This window comes from Theileria equi, chromosome 1, assembly GCF_000342415.1.
Source record: "Theileria equi strain WA chromosome 1, complete sequence".
Lineage (NCBI taxonomy): Eukaryota > Apicomplexa > Aconoidasida > Piroplasmida > Theileriidae > Theileria > Theileria equi.
Window position 1 is genome coordinate 863,063 of NC_021366.1, and position 17,238 is coordinate 880,300.

A 17,238-nucleotide genomic window follows, 5' to 3' on the forward strand; every position below is an offset into this window, starting at 1 on the left:
AGATACTCTTTGGCATCCAGTCAAAACGGCATTAGCGATCAGTAATTGTGTAGGCTCCGCAATGTGTATGTAGTGCTCCGCAAATCTCTACAATTTATGCAATGTGTGTATAAATATGGCACTTGTGAGCATTTAAAGTGTCAAAGGATTTAAAGTTTATGTCTGGACTCCGGTGTTTGCATGTTAATGCCCATAACCGATACTGGGCGTTTACATGTGCCCACTCTCGTCGATAAACCCAAAAGTACTACACTATCGCTCTGAATTCTATACACATCCGTGTATCATGTGGATTTTTAAAGGAAAATGTATCTCCTAACACTCATAACGGTCCTGGCCCTGGTCGCTGTCTTATGGAATGAAATTAACCTATCCATGAATATAAGGGCAGTTAACGATGTTACAAAGGTATGTTCTATCCACTCTTGCAGGAAAAAAGCAAAGGTGCACGCTTACAAGTGTATATTATAGGCATCGTGCGTCCCGTCCAGCGAGAATAATGGCAAAATCGTACACTTTGTAAGTTTATTCACTCGTTCATGCATTCAATTCAGACGTGCGACTTGAGCAGCTCCAGCGTGTTTTATACGCCTCGCGAGTTCTCGAATAACATCTATTCTCACAATGGGATCTTTCTGGAAACAAAAGTTGAAATGTACCAATGGATCTCCCATGTTGGCGTTTTCGGAAAATACTACTCTGGAGAATTTGTGGATCACATTGTAGACAATGGGATTCTAAATGTATTTTACAAAAATCCACAGTTCTTTCCAAACATACCCGGAGCAGGGAGAATGTACACTAGCAAGATTAAAATTGGTGGATACACCATACCAAAGGATTCATTCGTGGATATACATGAGAAACAGCAGCTGAAACTTACAGACAATATGTGGTACCAACCGAACATTGCCTTGCCAATCTTGGATGTTAATCATCTCAACACACAAGTTCACGGTGATGCACTCTATACAGGCGATCCCCTAAATCCAAAGGTATCGTTTTTCAATAACATACACTCTAAATAGATTGGAGATTTGAGAATAACGTTTTGGGGAAGCACCTCCACCAGATTTAGCATAATTGGGCGACAAAATGCTAGTCTTTTAAAAGACTATTCTATAGAGCCCATCCACTTTATGGTAAGTTTCATGTTACATCGTGCAAATGTCCAGGACCGTGAAATGGTATTATTATCGGAAGGTGAGTATAGTGTAAAGGCACTGGAAGCAAAGATCTTAAACAAGTTTGAGTCGACGGAATCGTTTAATTGGGGACTGAGGATATTCGCCTTTTTCCTCATTTCCTACACAATTTATGTATATTACCTAAGTCTCAAAGCACCAAGGGTATCTTGCATGTATAATAAACATTGTTTACAGAGCGAAATGGCGATTTTCGTTTGTAGCATTTGCGCAGGAGGAATTTTAATATGCGTTGCTGAGGCTGTAATTTGGTTCTATAGAGAAATTTATGGTCCAATAATGCTTCTATTTACCGCCTCCGCTCTGTTTGCGGTCTTGATTACAACCTGGTTTGTTTATCTAGTTGGATTTATAAACGTGTAGGAAACTAAATCTGTTTGCAAAACAGTACATGAGAATTGATAGCAGTTATTTTGGGCTTCACAGTACATATGACTCTGTAAGATGGTCTACAGCCTCGCCCACTGCTAGTATTGCAGTTAGCAGCGACCAGCCACTCATAAGTTCAAGAAATTTATAATGGTGTTTATATGTTTTAGAATAAGTAATTAATTTATACTAGGTGTAAGGGTTGTGTTATATGTGCGTGATTAGTTCCTACACCCTTGTAGACCCTACGGGTCTATTTAAGCTACGGTGCCTAATAGAAACTTAGAAGTTAACTTTCCCTGGGTATACCAGCTTATAATGAGATATCATCTCCTTGGTCAGGTGAATAATTATACTTTTGAATATCCAGTTAATACCTTGTACATGTCTACATGCACAACTGTCTGGCCATGTCTACTCCACTATGTACTCGGTGGAAGTTGATGATTGGATAGACGGACTAATTTCTACTGACGTGAGTGTTGATTGTACTACTGAAGACTGTGTTGATAGCTGTTCATCTTGTCATTCTGTGGATAGTCTCTGACGGTGATTCAGTTCCGAGGGAGGATGAATGGAATAGAGAGAATTATCAATGACTAATGGGTCCAGTGCACTCCTGAGGATATCTGGTTATTGTTGATTTAATACTGTTACCAACTAAGGACTACTTTTACCATAATAAGAATGAGTGGTAGATACATACACTTAGGAAGAGATGATAAGTGATGTGGAACTATGTATACCTAGATATCAGCAAGGACACTGATGGAAAAGATAGAAGTAATTACAAGGACCAGTGTGGATGTATAATCAGTCTCACCAGAACATATGATCCAAAATTGCGTACAGATCACAATAGGTTAACTGGTTACAAAGTATATACCCATACATTACCAAGTAGTTTGGTATGGAGATACTATCTTGGTGTAATAAATTACAAAAGTATTAAACAAGAAGGATTAGGTGGTTACAATAACTACAGCAATAGTAAATATGTTTCTGTATTTTATTGGAGGAATGACGATAAGAATTTACTTCCACTATTGATCGGGATAAATATTGGTGGAAAACAAAAATATTTTACGAAACAAAACATAAATAACGAATGGTGGAAAAAATACAATAAATCACCTTACTCCCCTGACTTTCATTTTAAAGATGTACTTGACAAGACCTTTAATAAAATCGTCATACTAAACCTGAATGCAGATGCAAGTAGTAGCTACTGTGGACATCCGTCCAAAGAAGACTTTAAGAAATCTTATGGATCAGATCTCAAACATGCAAATTGCGAATACATCACAATTTCTGTGACTTGGAAGAATAATACACCATGTCAAGGGTATGTTGCATTTACACATTATCCTGATAGTAGTTCAATGCGTATTCTTTCAACATGGCATAGCAACAAATTTCTTCCCTTCGAAAACAACTTGCTTAAATCGCAATACGAGTTGGCAACCGTATATTATGCAGAAAGTGATGACAACAAGAAACATCCTCTCCTTGTTGAGCTTAAAAAAACTTCTGATTTACGTGAATTTTATGAGCCTTATGGAAATACTTGGAAACAGGAATTTAAAAACTCAACCCACTATGATAGCCAACTGAAAACAAGAATTTTGAAGACGTTGGATAAATACTCCTGCAAACTACACGATGCGATTCCTGTTAATATTTCAAAGAAAAGTGGTAGTTACTATTGCGAGGGGAATTGTTCTAATAATCACAGAATTAATCTTGGAAAAGATAAAAATAGCAATAGTGGACTTGAAAATTATGAAGCGTATACCCATACACTTCTAAATGGTATCAGTTCTACAATTAGTAGATTTAGAAATGAGAATGAAAATATAATTTTACATGGCCTTCTTCTCCCTATACATGCGGTTACTCAAATTACCGTATACTTTCCGACATGTACTACTAAAAGCATACCTATATTGATAAATATCTCAAATAGGAGCACTGAAAAAAACTGGTACCGCAGAGAGTCTAAAGAAAGACCTAATGAATGGATAGCAGTTGAAAGTGTCCTAGATAATATAAGACCAAATGATGAGGATAAAGAAATAATCATAACTGTTCTTAATGAAATAGTAAAAGATTTGGGTATAGAAGGATGTAAAAAAAATCTAACAAAAGCTAAACCTAATATTCTCCCGCCTGGATACGTTTTAAAGGATTCTGCATTCATGAAGACATGTGGGATGGACATTAGAAGTAATTGTGATGGAGACGGATATGACGATGACAGTTTTCCTCAAATAATTAAGCCCAAAAAGGAGGAAAGTGTTGATAGTTTAGAAGTAAAGGTAACTGGAGAGCCTGCTGGTGCAAAAACCTTTGGTCATGGGTCCATCACTGGACAAAGTAATACGGAAATTATAAGTGGTGGAGGTAGTGTATCTACAGAAACTATTGTATCTATGGTAGATTGGAAACATATGGGAGCTGGAACGATGCATAAAGTGGAAGATACTGTGCCTAAGAGACAAACAGTTTTAACAATGACAGGTTCTAAAGATACTATTTCTTTTACCACCCCTGCTCTTCTTGGAACTCAAGGTGGTGGAGATACTATAATTGTTGGTGATACCACTATCTATACTGATCAAGAAGGAACATATAAAGCACGACTTCCTGATGGTTCTGAAGCACTAGTTATTGTCACTGCACCAGGTAAATTTTATGCTGTTGCCGCTCCTCCTACTGCTGAACTTGAGGGTTCACTTCAAGAACAATCTGTTGTCTCATCTGACCTAGATACTGCTGGACCTCAGAAACGTGGTGAAGATGGAGATTCCGGTCAAGGTGTTAAAGGAAAAGCTAAACAAGAAGAATCTAAACCTGGTAATTCTGGTGCTACTACTGGAGGAGTCCCTGATGGACAGGCTCATACTGAACATAGTCTTGATAATAAAGCTAATGTTACTGCTGATACTAGCTTGGGTACTGAAGCTGGAACTACTGGTGTAAGTGGTAGTAGTGATGGTGGATCTCCTCCTCAACCTCATGCTGAAGAACCTCCTAAAGTTCCTCAACAAGATGTCCAATCTAACACAAATGCTAAGAATACTCAAGATGAAGGTGGTAATCCTGGAGGTGCTGGGTTGACTGGTGATAGAGGTATTTCCGGTCTTCCTGGACTAGGAGGTGTTCTTACTGGAACTGAAGGAGAAGCTGAAAAAGCTAATTCCGAAACTCTTGTTGGTGAACTTACTGGTACTACTGCTTCGGGTCAATCCAATGCTCAGCCTTTTATTTCCGGTCCTATTACTGCTGGTGGTCTAGCTGTTCTCACAGGTGTTGGCACATATGGTGGCCCTCTTGCAGGAGCTGGTGGTCTTACTGGACTTGGTTGGTGGGCCTATAAGAGCTTTAAAAAAGATCCCTGGGTAAGACAAATATAATGGGTACTACAGAGAATCAGAAGATAGACAACCAAGAAATCCGTATCACGTGGCAACTTATCTACATGCATGATGTCTCCTTTTCATTCCCTGGACTATTCTGTTTACTCCTGACAGATCTTTCAAGATTTATTTTGAGATTGTTATCTTGTTGATGTGAATGGATACTGAGTAGTTGTTCTTAATTTGTTGGTTTGTTTTTGTTTCATGTTAGTTGTCTCTCTTCTTGTTGGGTCATTGTCTGTACTATCTTCTATTGATTGAGAATCCTATACTAAGCCAGAGACTGGAGTTACCACTTTACTGTAAAGGTAATGACGGATGCTTGAGAAACTTAAGACTCCTGGAAATAGACTTGGTAGCAATTTCTCATATTTTTAATCTTATATTTGCTGAGAATAAGAGCAAAGCATTTGCCAACAAGTGTTGGAAAACACCCATCTACCAAAAAAAAATGCGCTTCCATAATCAGTTTGTGGCTCTCTCATTTCCATGGAAGATCAACTTTGGTCCATTTATCCTCCCAGTGTCCTGTTAAATGGTAAACTTATAAGATGGGAGAGATCTGTGAGCCAATTTTCGGTCAACTATGGCCCCTTGCAGAACTCTTCCCCTTGGAATCACCGTTGTAATGAAATTCCAACGGTCAATGGAGAGGTAAATAGCGTCTATACCGTAAAATTGTGCATGTAGCATTCTAAATGTCTGAAAAAGAGGCACAAGTATGGATAAAACGGACCGTAGCTGGACTAGTTATGAGCAAGAAATGGACGCAGTGGAACCAGCAAGACCATGCCTATCAACTATGCAGAACTGTTTACAAGTACTGATGAGAAGCACTGAGAAGAACGACGACGCTCTGTAAAGACCGAAATTCCACAAGTACTAACCAGTGAATGGTCCAGTGCAGCTTCCAGAGCACTTCCTTTAGATATTCTGCGGTTCCACAGAGTGTTATTACATATAAAACTGACGTGGTCCTAACACATCGTCCGTCTGGTCCTCCAATTGCTCATTCTAACCGACCGGCAACCTACACACTTTCCTGCCATTCTGCGAGGCGAGGGAGAATAACGGGAGACTTGGAGGTTCTAAATCGTAAATTGAGATACTTAGAGGAGGTACCCCGGTGGCACCAAAAGGTGCGCTCCATGAGCCCATGGAGGCCACGCAATTCTCATGGAATCTCCGCGAGCACGCGATGCACGGCTCTCCGGAGCCATAAAAGACGCTTTTAAACGTCTTTGTGAGGAAAATTTTAATTTAAATTTTCGGTAAATCCAAATTTTCTCCGCGATAGTGACGAAAATTCCGAGCATGTGACAGGGATCTTGCGTTGCGGGTGAAATTTCTACACATTTTCCTCGCTTCTTAAACACCCGGAGTTTTTTGAGTTGTAAAAGTCTCTTTGACATTTTGGGCCATCTGGTCTCCGTTTTGGCCTTACTTGCAAACTTGACGCCGCGAGCCACATCTGTTGCGCACGTTGGCATACCCATGCAAGAAAGTTTGCATTTACCATTTTTATGTAGTTGTAGTACACACATTTAGGTACATTTCTGTATTTAAGAGTCTTTGACGAACGGACAAAACTATAGGCCGAGTATGAGGTGGATTTACGATATTTGAGTCCACAACTCCTTGTGGACCTGTTAAAATCCTGAAATGGAATTCATCTACATTTTTGTCAACCCAGAAAGCGGTGGGAAAAGCGCATATAATTTCATTGAGGTTTGTAGTTTTACACGCAAAAGATCTTTATTCAGCCATGCGTCGATGAACTGAAATTCTCAAAACCAGTTCCACACATTATCAGAATATACTCCATCTTTGAAGGAGAATCCGGGAATAAACCCGGGTTTATACACTTGAAGAAGCTTGTATCGGAAAAGAGAGCAGATGACGGAATCAAGGTGATCATTGCAGGTGGAGACGGAAGTCTCACATGGGTCATTTCAGAAGTCGAAAAACATGGCATCAGCACGGAAGATATCGTGTTTGGAATCGTTCCATACGGAACAGGTATGTTACATATGCATTCTAGCCGGATGGTGATGGATTGCGTACTTTGAACATGCAAGGCATGAAGAATTTTGGCAACCTGGGAGTCTTGCCATTCATTCATAGTGACAATTCTGCTCACACCAGTTGAGACATTAATGGATCGTTAGTATGGGAGACTACTGAGGATGATGGATAGTATGAAGAAAACTATGGAGGGATGACAAGTAGTAGGAGTCTGAGGAAGAACTAAAGGATGGAGGTGTTAGTAAAGCTGAAGAATCTACTGTTGGATCTTCTACTGGGAGTAGTATTTGCGGTAATTCTAGAAGACCCGAAAGACTTTATGCTAAAAATAAAGAACCTGAAACAGTTGGATTTGAAGCCCCTTATCAACCTAAAGGACTTGGTCAGAGCATAATGGTCTATATACCTTATCAATAATGGCTAATGATGGAGTAATCATTAATCTTAAAGAAAACCAAAAGATAAAGAATAATATTGCTTATCACGAATATAATGGAGTTGTTCCTCCTACCAGAAGGGGTAGGAAAATTAAAGTCACAAGATACCCCTATCCTCCTGGATCTGACTTTTACAAGTACACTCATGAGGATTCTGGCGGAGGAAGATCGTCATTCAGACTACTGGCAGTTAAGGATGATAAAGGCAAAGTTATTTTTGGGCCAACCGGTATGAATAAGGTAATTTCGGTTGCAGCTTACTATTGGAAACATGACAATGGTACTCAGACACCTAAGAACACTCTCCTGGTGGAAGTTACCACCACGGCTAAAGGAACTAACTATTATGTCAGGGGTACTGGTAGTACTGGTTGGTTTCTAATCAATCCAGGTTCTCAATCCCTCTCTGATGTGAATCTTGAGGAGAAACTAGACGAACTAGTTTGTCAACATCACAATGCAGTTACTTTTAATCTAACATTTCAGAATTCCAAGAATCCTCAGAAGCCCGCCAATGGTGGGAAGTCTGGATCATACTGTTGCATTTACCATAGCATTACTGATGGCGGAAGGGTCACCGTTGAGCAAAAGACTGTTTCTTGCACATCTCATGATTCAAGTCGCCTTACATACTACAAACACACTGTTAATCATAGTGACGAAGTAAGACTTGCTGCTATCTACTATTATACTACTGTTAATACTCCCAGGAAGAGAATAAATATTACTGGCCTCAAATTACCTACCAACAAAGCAGTAAAAGTCTCAGTCTCTGTATTCTACTCTGATAGTAGGGAACCAGTGCTCATATATCTTGAGGCTACTAGAGGCACGGCTGAAGGTTGGTTCCAGAAAAATGGCAACAAGTGGATTCCAGTCCCAGGTAACCTCAACAATATAAAACCAGGAAATTTAGAGAATAAGAAGCTTGACTGTAAGGATAATGAAAACTTTAAGAAACTTGTAGAGGAACTAAAGAAACTTGGATGTACGAGCTTGGAAGCATGCGCTCTTGGACAGAATGGAGTTCAACGTGAGGAAGTTCCAGCTGCTGACTTATCTGACCAAGTTCCTGATACAGAGTCTGAGACTAAGATTCTTCTACAAGGTACTCCTGTGGCTCAAATGGCAGAAGATGCCATAGATGGTGAAAGACTAAAACATACTGGTGGAGGTGCTGCTACTGAAGCTCTTAAACTTCAACTTCAAGAAGGCTTAGGCCTTTCTGATTGGGGTATAGAGAACATTCTTGGAGCCTTTGCTGGTGTTTTTACAGCTTCCTGTATAACTACTTTTGTATCATGGAAACTTTATAAGTTCTATATACATCACTCTGACCCTTGGGTTCGGCAGATCTGATGAGTTTCTATGGATTGATATTGGGGAGGATAATGATCGTAGGCCAAAGAGTCTCCTGATCCTACTCCTCAGCCTAGTTAATAATGGCGGAACTATTTGACAATGTAATGATAATTTAAATATCACTCGTTCATCCTATGGATGGAACCCCCTATGGATATAATGCAGTATGTTCTCCCTACCCTTGGTAGGTGGTAGAGACACTCCCCTCTTGTTGGTATAGTATGCATGAAAGGGAATATATATCTTTGGATAACATGAGATTGTTAAATTACTCATTGTAAAAATATCAAATTTGGAAAATAAACAACATTTTCCCGTGCAACTTATTCCTCATTGTCACATTCACAAATTACACAAAATCTTTAGGCAATGATTTTGCAAGGGCCGTAAAATGGAACAAGTTCCATAATTTAAAGCCATTTGTGGATAATCTGAGACCGTATGTTTGTAATTTGCGAATAAACTGTTTGCAGACTCCGTGGACTGGTGGAAAAAATTTTGAACGCTGAGTGTGCAGCTCATGACTTTTGGCATATTTTAATCACTGTTGAGCCCGAAGGGTCATTTAATCAGATTAATTCAAATACCAGAACCAAGGTTAGTCTTTGTTGCTTTACTCTTTTGGTTTGAAACATGACAACAAATGCGTGTTAAACTTCCACACAATTCATTATATTATCATTACAGCAAACCGTCTTTGACATAAACGGAGATGAAGTTAAAAAGATGGAGTTTATGATGGGAAACTACTTTAGTATTGGAACTGAAAGTAGGATTGGAAGAGGTTTTGATAGGAGAAGATCATTTTCCACAGGCATGAACAAATTTGTAAGTTTGGTCCTTGGCAAATATAAATTTACAGCGATATCTAATGGAGGGAATTAAACGTTCAGTATTGGGACAAGTATTTGTTGACAAACAAATTGATAAAATGCTTACTGGGGAGCTTTATAACGACATTGTGTTTGTTACAGAGAAGAATGATGAAAATGTTCCTGTACTACCAAAAACAGTCTCTTTTATCGCCACAAATATACCCAGTTTTGCAGCCGGAGTAGATTGTTTCAAAGGAAAACATCTAGGTCTAAGTAATCTCTCAAAGGGAGAATCTTCAAAGTTATTTCAAGCCAGCCAAAGAATGGGAGACGGTCAACTGGAATTCACATGTTATAAGGCAGTTAGCCATATGGCGCTGGATTTGGTAAGTTTGAGGTTCTGGGAATCTCTGCCGATCTAGAATGAAATCTCTTTTGTCCCTCGGCTAACTAACAATATACAGCTTGCGTCTGGTCACTCTCGCAGGGTCCATGTGGGAAAGGGACCTTGGAAGATTGTTTTCAAGCAGTTGTCTCCCGCTGAAAAGACATACTTTCAGGTACGTTGGAGCAAACACCTTAATCGATTTTGCAGATTGATGGAGAGTTCTTTGTAATGTTTCAACCAAAGGAAGTGGAAATTAAACACGTTAAAACAATACGAGTTTTAGTATAGCTCAGTGCAGTTTGTAACTTTTGCAAGAACGGCGCTTTATTCACGTACACCGCCGTCGTATTAACACATAACGTAGTAGTTTATTTGTTAGTTTGTTACTGCTGGCAAGATGGTGGAACTGAGGTGTTTGCCTCCCTCCCACAGGAATCTCGGCCCACAATTCACATATTATACCATAATTACATGGGTGTTGTACAGTTTTATATTTAAATGTATAAATTTTAACCCAGTAGTCCTTTATAAACCTCAAGATGGCGCCCTTTGACCCGGAGAAGCTCCAGGTAATTTTTTCATCCACCCTGTGCTATTCTACGACAATTTTGCATCATACGTGCGATATTTTGTGGATGTTTGTGGTTGTACGGTAATTTTCGCTTCTTTACGGCGAACAAGTGAAGATTTTGCCATTATTGGTGCCATATCGACGACTTTATCGCTAAATTGCGGTTAAATCGCCTATATCGTACCATTCATCTCTCATTTGTGCCGTTGGAAGATAACTCTGGCCCTGAAAGAGCCATTTATCTAACCACGCCTCAATGCATCTCTGAAACTGAAGGAATCTTACATGAAATGTTCAGGTCAAAAACAAAATGCCTGCGGCTGTCCAGATTACAGCGGAACAAATTTTGCGTGACGCTGTAGAATGGCAGACAAAGGACGTCAAGACTGTGAATCATACGTTTGCCGATGCGGATGAACTCGCATATTACAAGGCCCAAAGGCGTAAGGAGTTTGAGGATAGTGTAAGAAGACAGAGGCATCACATTGGAACGTGGATTAAATACGCATTATGGGAGGCTAACCAACGGGATTTTAGAAGAGCAAGAAGTGTGTTTGAACGAGCCTTACTCGTTGACCCAAACAACGTTCCCCTGTGGTCTCGCTATATTGAGACGGAAATGAAGAATAAAAATATAAACTCGGCACGCAATCTCTTTGATAGGGCTGTATCCATACTCCCAAGGGTGGATGAATTCTGGTTCAAATACTCCCATTTTGAAGAACTCTTGGGGAACTACGCCAATGCAAGAAGCATTTTTGAGAGGTGTGCTTGTTTCATGTTCCATCATATTTTATTCAGGTGGATGGAGTGGAATCCAGATGACAAGGGGTGGATGCTCTATGTAAAGTTTGAAGAACGCTGCGGTGAAATTGAAAGGTGCCGAGACATCTTCAAGAGGTGTGTTACAAATCTATAAAACATTGTGGAAATAGGTACCTGGAAAATCGTCCTTCCTGTAAATCATTTTTAAAATATGTAAAGTTTGAGGAAAGGCATGGTGAATTTGCAAATGCTAGGGCTGCATTTCTCAAGGCGGTATGTGCATTTCAGCGTTGACAATTATATGTAGATTGAGATTTTACCTCCAGAACTCCTGGATGAGGAATTCTTTATCAAGTTTGCAGCCTTTGAAGAGAAGCAGCGTAACTTTACTGGCGCTCAAAAAATATTTGAACAGGGTTTAACGTCACTAGAGGGTGCTGAAAACTTGTACAAGAAATTTACCTTGTTTCAGAAACAGTACCAGAGTAAAAATATCGATTCTGTAATTATAAACAAAAAGAGAAATGAGTATGAGCAAGCCCTATTGGAAAATCCATCAAAGTATGACCTCTGGTTCGACTATACAAGACTGGAGGAGGGAGTTATAAGTGATCCAAACGTTGATAGAGCAGCTCAAGAAGCAAGAATATGTGAAATTTATGAACGTGCAATCGCAAACTACCCACAAGTCAATGATTCCAAATTGTGGAGAAGGTATGCAAGTTAATTCTCATACAACAGTCTTTAGATATTCGTACCTGTGGATAAATTACGCTGTATTCAGCGAACTGACACTATCGCAACCTGAAAGGGCAATTCAGGTCTATTTAAAAGCATTTGAACTTTTACCAAAAAACTTTGCCAAACTCCACATTCTCCTTGGAGAATTATATCTTCGGCAAGGTGATTTGGATAAAATGCGTAAAACATTTGGTACGGGGATTGGAGTCTGTAAAAAACCAAAAATATTTGAATCATATGCACAACTTGAGCTAAAGCTAGGAAATGTAGACAGATGTAGGCTCATACACGCAAAGTATATAGAAATGTGGCCTTTCAAACCTCAGGTAAGAATGGATACACCATTAGGTTGTCTGCGTACTATGATTGCAGAGTGAGCAAGTAACATTCAGGGATGTAATATCCATACTGTACTACCGAAGACTGTGTTGATACTTGTTCATCTTGTTCTGTGGACACTCTCTGACGGTGAGCTAGTTGTGAGGGAGGATGAATGTATGAATGAGGAATAGATAGGTTACTCATGGATCTCAGAGTTTTGAAAGGATTTTAAGATAGAGCCAAGGATGAATGTCTGTAGAGGTGGACATACACAACAAATGCAGAAATAGATGTACATGCCCAAAGAGTGCAGGTCTTATAACTACTAAAACGGGTTCACTAAAAAATGTTACAGGCTACGGATATTGCACTCATGAGAAATTTTCTGGGCAAGGGATCAAGGGACTCACGTACAGTGGAACATCTCTTCAAATAGAAAATGGGAACTCATCCATACCATTTACCGATACACATGGTAGATCAGATGTGGTCACCATCTACTATCATAACTATGACAAAAAGGCAGATGTTATAAAAACCCCTCTTCTCCTCGGGGTTAAGGATTATGGTGAAGCAGAATATAAATGGTATGAGAATGCCAGTACTAATGGAGATAACTTAACATGGAAAAGGATTGATAATACAGGTGGATTCCCTAGCAGTACTACGGAACGCGCTAATCCTCAGTTCAAGGAAAACCTTGATAGAGTTGCCTGCTCTCTCTACAACTTTCACAGAGTTAATCTAGAGAATAATAAGGATAAACAGGGAGATTCTTATAACTGTAATTTCTGTGGTAAGGCAAAGGTTAATGTTAAACCAAGAGTTGAAGTACATGAGGTATATACTAAGTTTGAGCATACTCCAACGGGGGATGGAAAGTACTATCTTTCCTACAGGAGCAATCTGGTGAAATATAAAGAACCGAATAAACATAATTCCAAATTCCTCTCGGTTAATAAGAATGATACCCTCTCAGTCTATTACTGGGAGGGTGACAATACTCATGATAACCCTCTTTTGATAGAAGTTAAACCTAGTAATGTTGGACAGTCTGATTGGTATGAGAGTGATATACAGTATAAGGATAAAAATTATAAATGGAAAAGGTTGGAAAGGCAGGAAACTGACAAGTTATCTTCTTATGGAGTAAACCTCAGGAAAAAATTAGACTATCTTAGTTGTGCATTCAATAAGGCCGTTAGGATTAACTTAGGACGGGACTCTGGTTGTCATGATTCTGGCAATGGCAATCATAAAAGTAGAATAAACACCCGTCATAATGCTATTGTGGACAGGGGGCTTTTCCTTTCAGCTTATGAATATACGAGTAAAGATGGTAATAAACCATTTTCCGTGGCAGAGATCCTACTCAAGGATAATAGACAGAAAAGCCAATATGGTAATTTATTCTTCAAGGATGTTACAAAGGTTATTTCATATGCTTCGTTTTGTGATCCTACAAATCCATTTATTATACGTGTGGACAGTAGTGATTCTAAAAGCCAATGGTACCAAAGAGGGACTAATAATACCTGGGAGAAAAAACATGATGATTTATCCGGCCATATTAGACAAATTTTCTACCGTGTGAAAGGTCCCTTCCATATACAAGAATGTCCCCCTGCTAAAGCTCCTCCAACCGGTGTCCAGATAAATATCTCACATCAACCAAAGGGTAACGCACTTACTGATACATATAAGGCCATTTCTGATGCAAACCATACTTTAGTGCTTCTTGCAAAGGATGATGTTGGTCTTAAGGGTTTCTTTAGGAATATTCATAGTGTCTCAGGTACAGGATCTTTTAAGCTGAATATTAGCGTCAGTAACAATGGAGATAAGATAAGAGCAGGAAAGGGGACCATAGATGTTGAGAGTGTCTCTGTCTACTTTTGGGAGGGAGTGCCTCATAATCCCATTTTACTTGGGATTAATCAGGGTGGAAATCTTAAGTACTATAGCAGAGGTGCAAGCAGTAAAAATTGGATACAAGGTGGTTATTCCAGATTAACAGACGCTAATCTAAATTTTATGTTAGATGATCAAAACTGTCAAAAGAACAATGCAATTCCCATTGATCTAAAATATCCTACTGATCTTTCTAACCTATATAAGCTTTATAAAGACGATAAAGTACCAAAATGTATAAAGGATCATAAAAAGATTACAAATTCTGGCTCTCCACAAAGTCCTCCCGGGAATGAATATACCGTTAAAGAATACACAATTGAAGGTGGTGCTAAAATCTCCAGGGTAACTTTTGGAGGACAAGATACCAATATAGGTGCCACTAAAGACACCGTAACTAAGGTTGTATTATATTACTGGAATGAAGATAAAACTGAAAAAACCCCTCTCTTTTTAGGATTTGTTAAGAGTGACCAGAGTGGGTCTATATTTTTTGAGAATCTTGGAAGTCCAGATTATACAAAATGGAAACCTATTGATATCAATGAATCAAAATATTACTATGACAATGGTGGACTCGGTTCTACTCCACAACAAGCACTTACAAATAAGCTTGATGAGGTGAATTGCAGAATCCATCATATAGTTAAAATTAATATATCTAAGAAGAGCAACACATACTGCCATGATAAATGTAAACCAAGGTGTAGGATAAAGGTTGCTGGAACAAAGAAAAACATTCCAGAGTGCATTGGGTATGATCATACATCTGCAATTTCGGGGCAGAAGACATTTACAGTGACTTCTTTCTACAATGGAAACACCGAGCAACATGTGAATGGTAGTTTAGGTTTTCCTCTTATGAATGTTAAAGATATCACCGTATACTTTACGGTATGTGATCAAGAAACTCCTGTTATGATATACGTAGAGTATCAAGATAGCAGCAAAAGTTCTAAGTGGCTTAAGAATGAAGGTAAACAAATATGGGAGGATTTTAGTGGGACGATCCCAGAAATCAAAGTAGGTGATGGAAATGTCATGAAAGATGCTATTGAGAAGATTCTGGAAGGTGTAAAAGGTACTCTAAACTTATGCCCAAGAATTCAGGGATCTTCCAGATCTGGTGCTACAGTAACACATATTGGAGGTGGAGGATCAGGACAAGTATCTCCTATGGGCGACGAAGATAGTGAAGAGTCGAGTGATCTTGAAGACTCATCTGAAGAAAAAGACTCTGGTGATGTCACTGCTAGTGGTAATGGTGTAACTGACCAATCCAGATCTCAAACTGACTCTGTTCCTACTGAATCTCATAAAGGAGCTCCTCAACAATCTCCTGGAGATGGTGCTGAAGGACCTCCTTCCCTGGCAAAAAATGCTCCTCAAGCTCGTTCTGCCGGTGGAGGTGCTCAAGAAGCTTCTAATCAAGGCCCTAATACTCCTAATACAAAGACTCCTTCCATTATCGCTTCATCTGTTCTTGGTACCTCTGCCTTGGCTTGTTTTGCAGGTTATAAGTTCTATACTAAATATAAGGGAGATCCCTGGGTTAGACAAATATGATGTTCTAAGAAATACTAGTTACGAGTACATACTACAGGCTGTCAAAAAATAGGCCACCAAACAATCTGTACAATCACATAACCAGTTATGTACATGCATGAACTGTCTATTCCTGACAAATCTTTCAAGATTTATTTTGAGATTGTTATCTTGTTGACGCTAATGGATACTGAGTAGTTGGTCTTAATTTGTTGTTTTTAATCCTAAAAGCACCGTTTATTATACCTCTCAAGGAGGTTCATAAATTTCAATTAAATACCCTCTGAAATGTTATTCTTGGAATTTTCAAAACATCAAATTAATCATCCGGACCTTCCCTTTGTTACTGTACTCATTCTGCTAAAACTCGCATATGCCTGCTTGATACTCTCCCATCTATACCAAAACTATATACACCCTAATACTTTTTATAGAGCTGGTTATCATTTGTTGACTTTGAACTCTTGCTGGGCGAAAGGGAGCGTGTGCGTGGGATTTTGGAAGCCGCCATTGGCATGGAGCGAATGGAACGTCCGGAGCTCATTTGGGACCGATATATGGAATTAGAAAACGAGTGGAATGAGCATGTAAGGGTTAGAGATTTGTACGAAAGATGTCTACTCAAAACCACACACATTAAGGTATGGTGTTTTTTCATCACAAGTAAAAATTCACAGATATTTGTAAAATACTCGAAATTTGAAGCCGAATGCAAGAATATGGAGAACGCAAGGGCGGTTATTGAACGCGGGCTAGAAATTTACAAGAATGAAGGCGCAAATGTTGATAGGGCATCTCTACTTTCACATGCCCTCAAACTTGAGATGGAATTCGGGGACCAAAAGAGCATCGAAAAGATCAAGGCAAGACAGGCCAAGAAGGCACTCCGGAAAAGAAAGTTGGAGGACGGACAAACGACCGAGGACGTCGTATTCATATTCCCAGACGACGGAGGACAAAAGAGCAAGATACTTGAAAAGGCACTAAAATGGAAGCAAAAGACGGCTCTCGCATCCTGATTTGGGTTTTTGTCATGCGCCCAGTAAGCTCTTTGCTTTTATTCACTCTATATTGCGTTATTCGTCGATTGTCGAAACCCGGAGGAATGGAATCCACACACTTGCCGTGCCAAGGGGACCCTCACAGACTTCCCTCGACCACCAAACGTTAGTAGTAGTCTTTTCTTCTGTATTCCTGAGGGCCGTGAACGAGTTCGTCTCGTTTGCGGCTCTGCAGGGCTTTAGACGCGAGATTCCACCGTCCTTCCTTCGAGTTTTGTAGTCACCCGGGTCTTTACATAACCCTAGTCCATTGTATCACATTACTTCCCTTTTAAATCGCATAAATGCAGGCGAATTTGGGAG

The 17,238-nt window shown here is 39.4% G+C and overlaps 4 protein-coding genes across 4 annotated transcripts; all 4 read left to right on the plus strand.

Annotated features, from left to right (window-relative positions):
- Positions 1-99: 99 nt before the first annotated feature.
- BEWA_022120 (hypothetical protein) lies at positions 100-1,725 on the plus strand (the record flags this gene model as incomplete). Its single annotated transcript, XM_004828973.1, has 7 exons — positions 100-408; positions 472-519; positions 555-995; positions 1,029-1,142; positions 1,176-1,349; positions 1,383-1,534; positions 1,569-1,725. Exons 1-7 carry the CDS (start codon positions 307-309, stop codon positions 1,723-1,725), a joined length of 1,188 nt encoding a protein of 395 aa, XP_004829030.1. The 5' UTR covers positions 100-306.
- A 577-nt stretch (positions 1,726-2,302) lies between these two features.
- On the plus strand, positions 2,303-4,990 carry BEWA_022130 (hypothetical protein; the record flags this gene model as incomplete). Its single annotated transcript, XM_004828974.1, has 1 exon — positions 2,303-4,990. The coding sequence occupies one exon, from the start codon at positions 2,303-2,305 to the stop codon at positions 4,988-4,990; it is 2,688 nt and encodes an 895-aa protein (XP_004829031.1).
- A 1,534-nt stretch (positions 4,991-6,524) lies between these two features.
- On the plus strand, positions 6,525-10,308 carry BEWA_022140 (diacylglycerol kinase, putative; the record flags this gene model as incomplete). The annotated part of the gene is made up of 8 exons (XM_004828975.1): positions 6,525-6,721; positions 6,757-7,012; positions 9,184-9,256; positions 9,291-9,414; positions 9,505-9,645; positions 9,680-10,018; positions 10,097-10,192; positions 10,228-10,308. The coding sequence occupies exons 1-8, from the start codon at positions 6,656-6,658 to the stop codon at positions 10,306-10,308; spliced, it is 1,176 nt and encodes a 391-aa protein (XP_004829032.1). The 5' UTR covers positions 6,525-6,655.
- A 593-nt stretch (positions 10,309-10,901) lies between these two features.
- Positions 10,902-16,915, plus strand: BEWA_022150 (hypothetical protein; the record flags this gene model as incomplete). The annotated part of the gene is made up of 7 exons (XM_004828976.1): positions 10,902-11,356; positions 11,393-11,491; positions 11,527-11,629; positions 11,664-12,070; positions 12,105-12,423; positions 16,309-16,515; positions 16,552-16,915. The coding sequence occupies 7 exons, from the start codon at positions 10,902-10,904 to the stop codon at positions 16,891-16,893; spliced, it is 1,932 nt and encodes a 643-aa protein (XP_004829033.1). The 3' UTR covers positions 16,894-16,915.
- Positions 16,916-17,238: the final 323 nt, after the last annotated feature.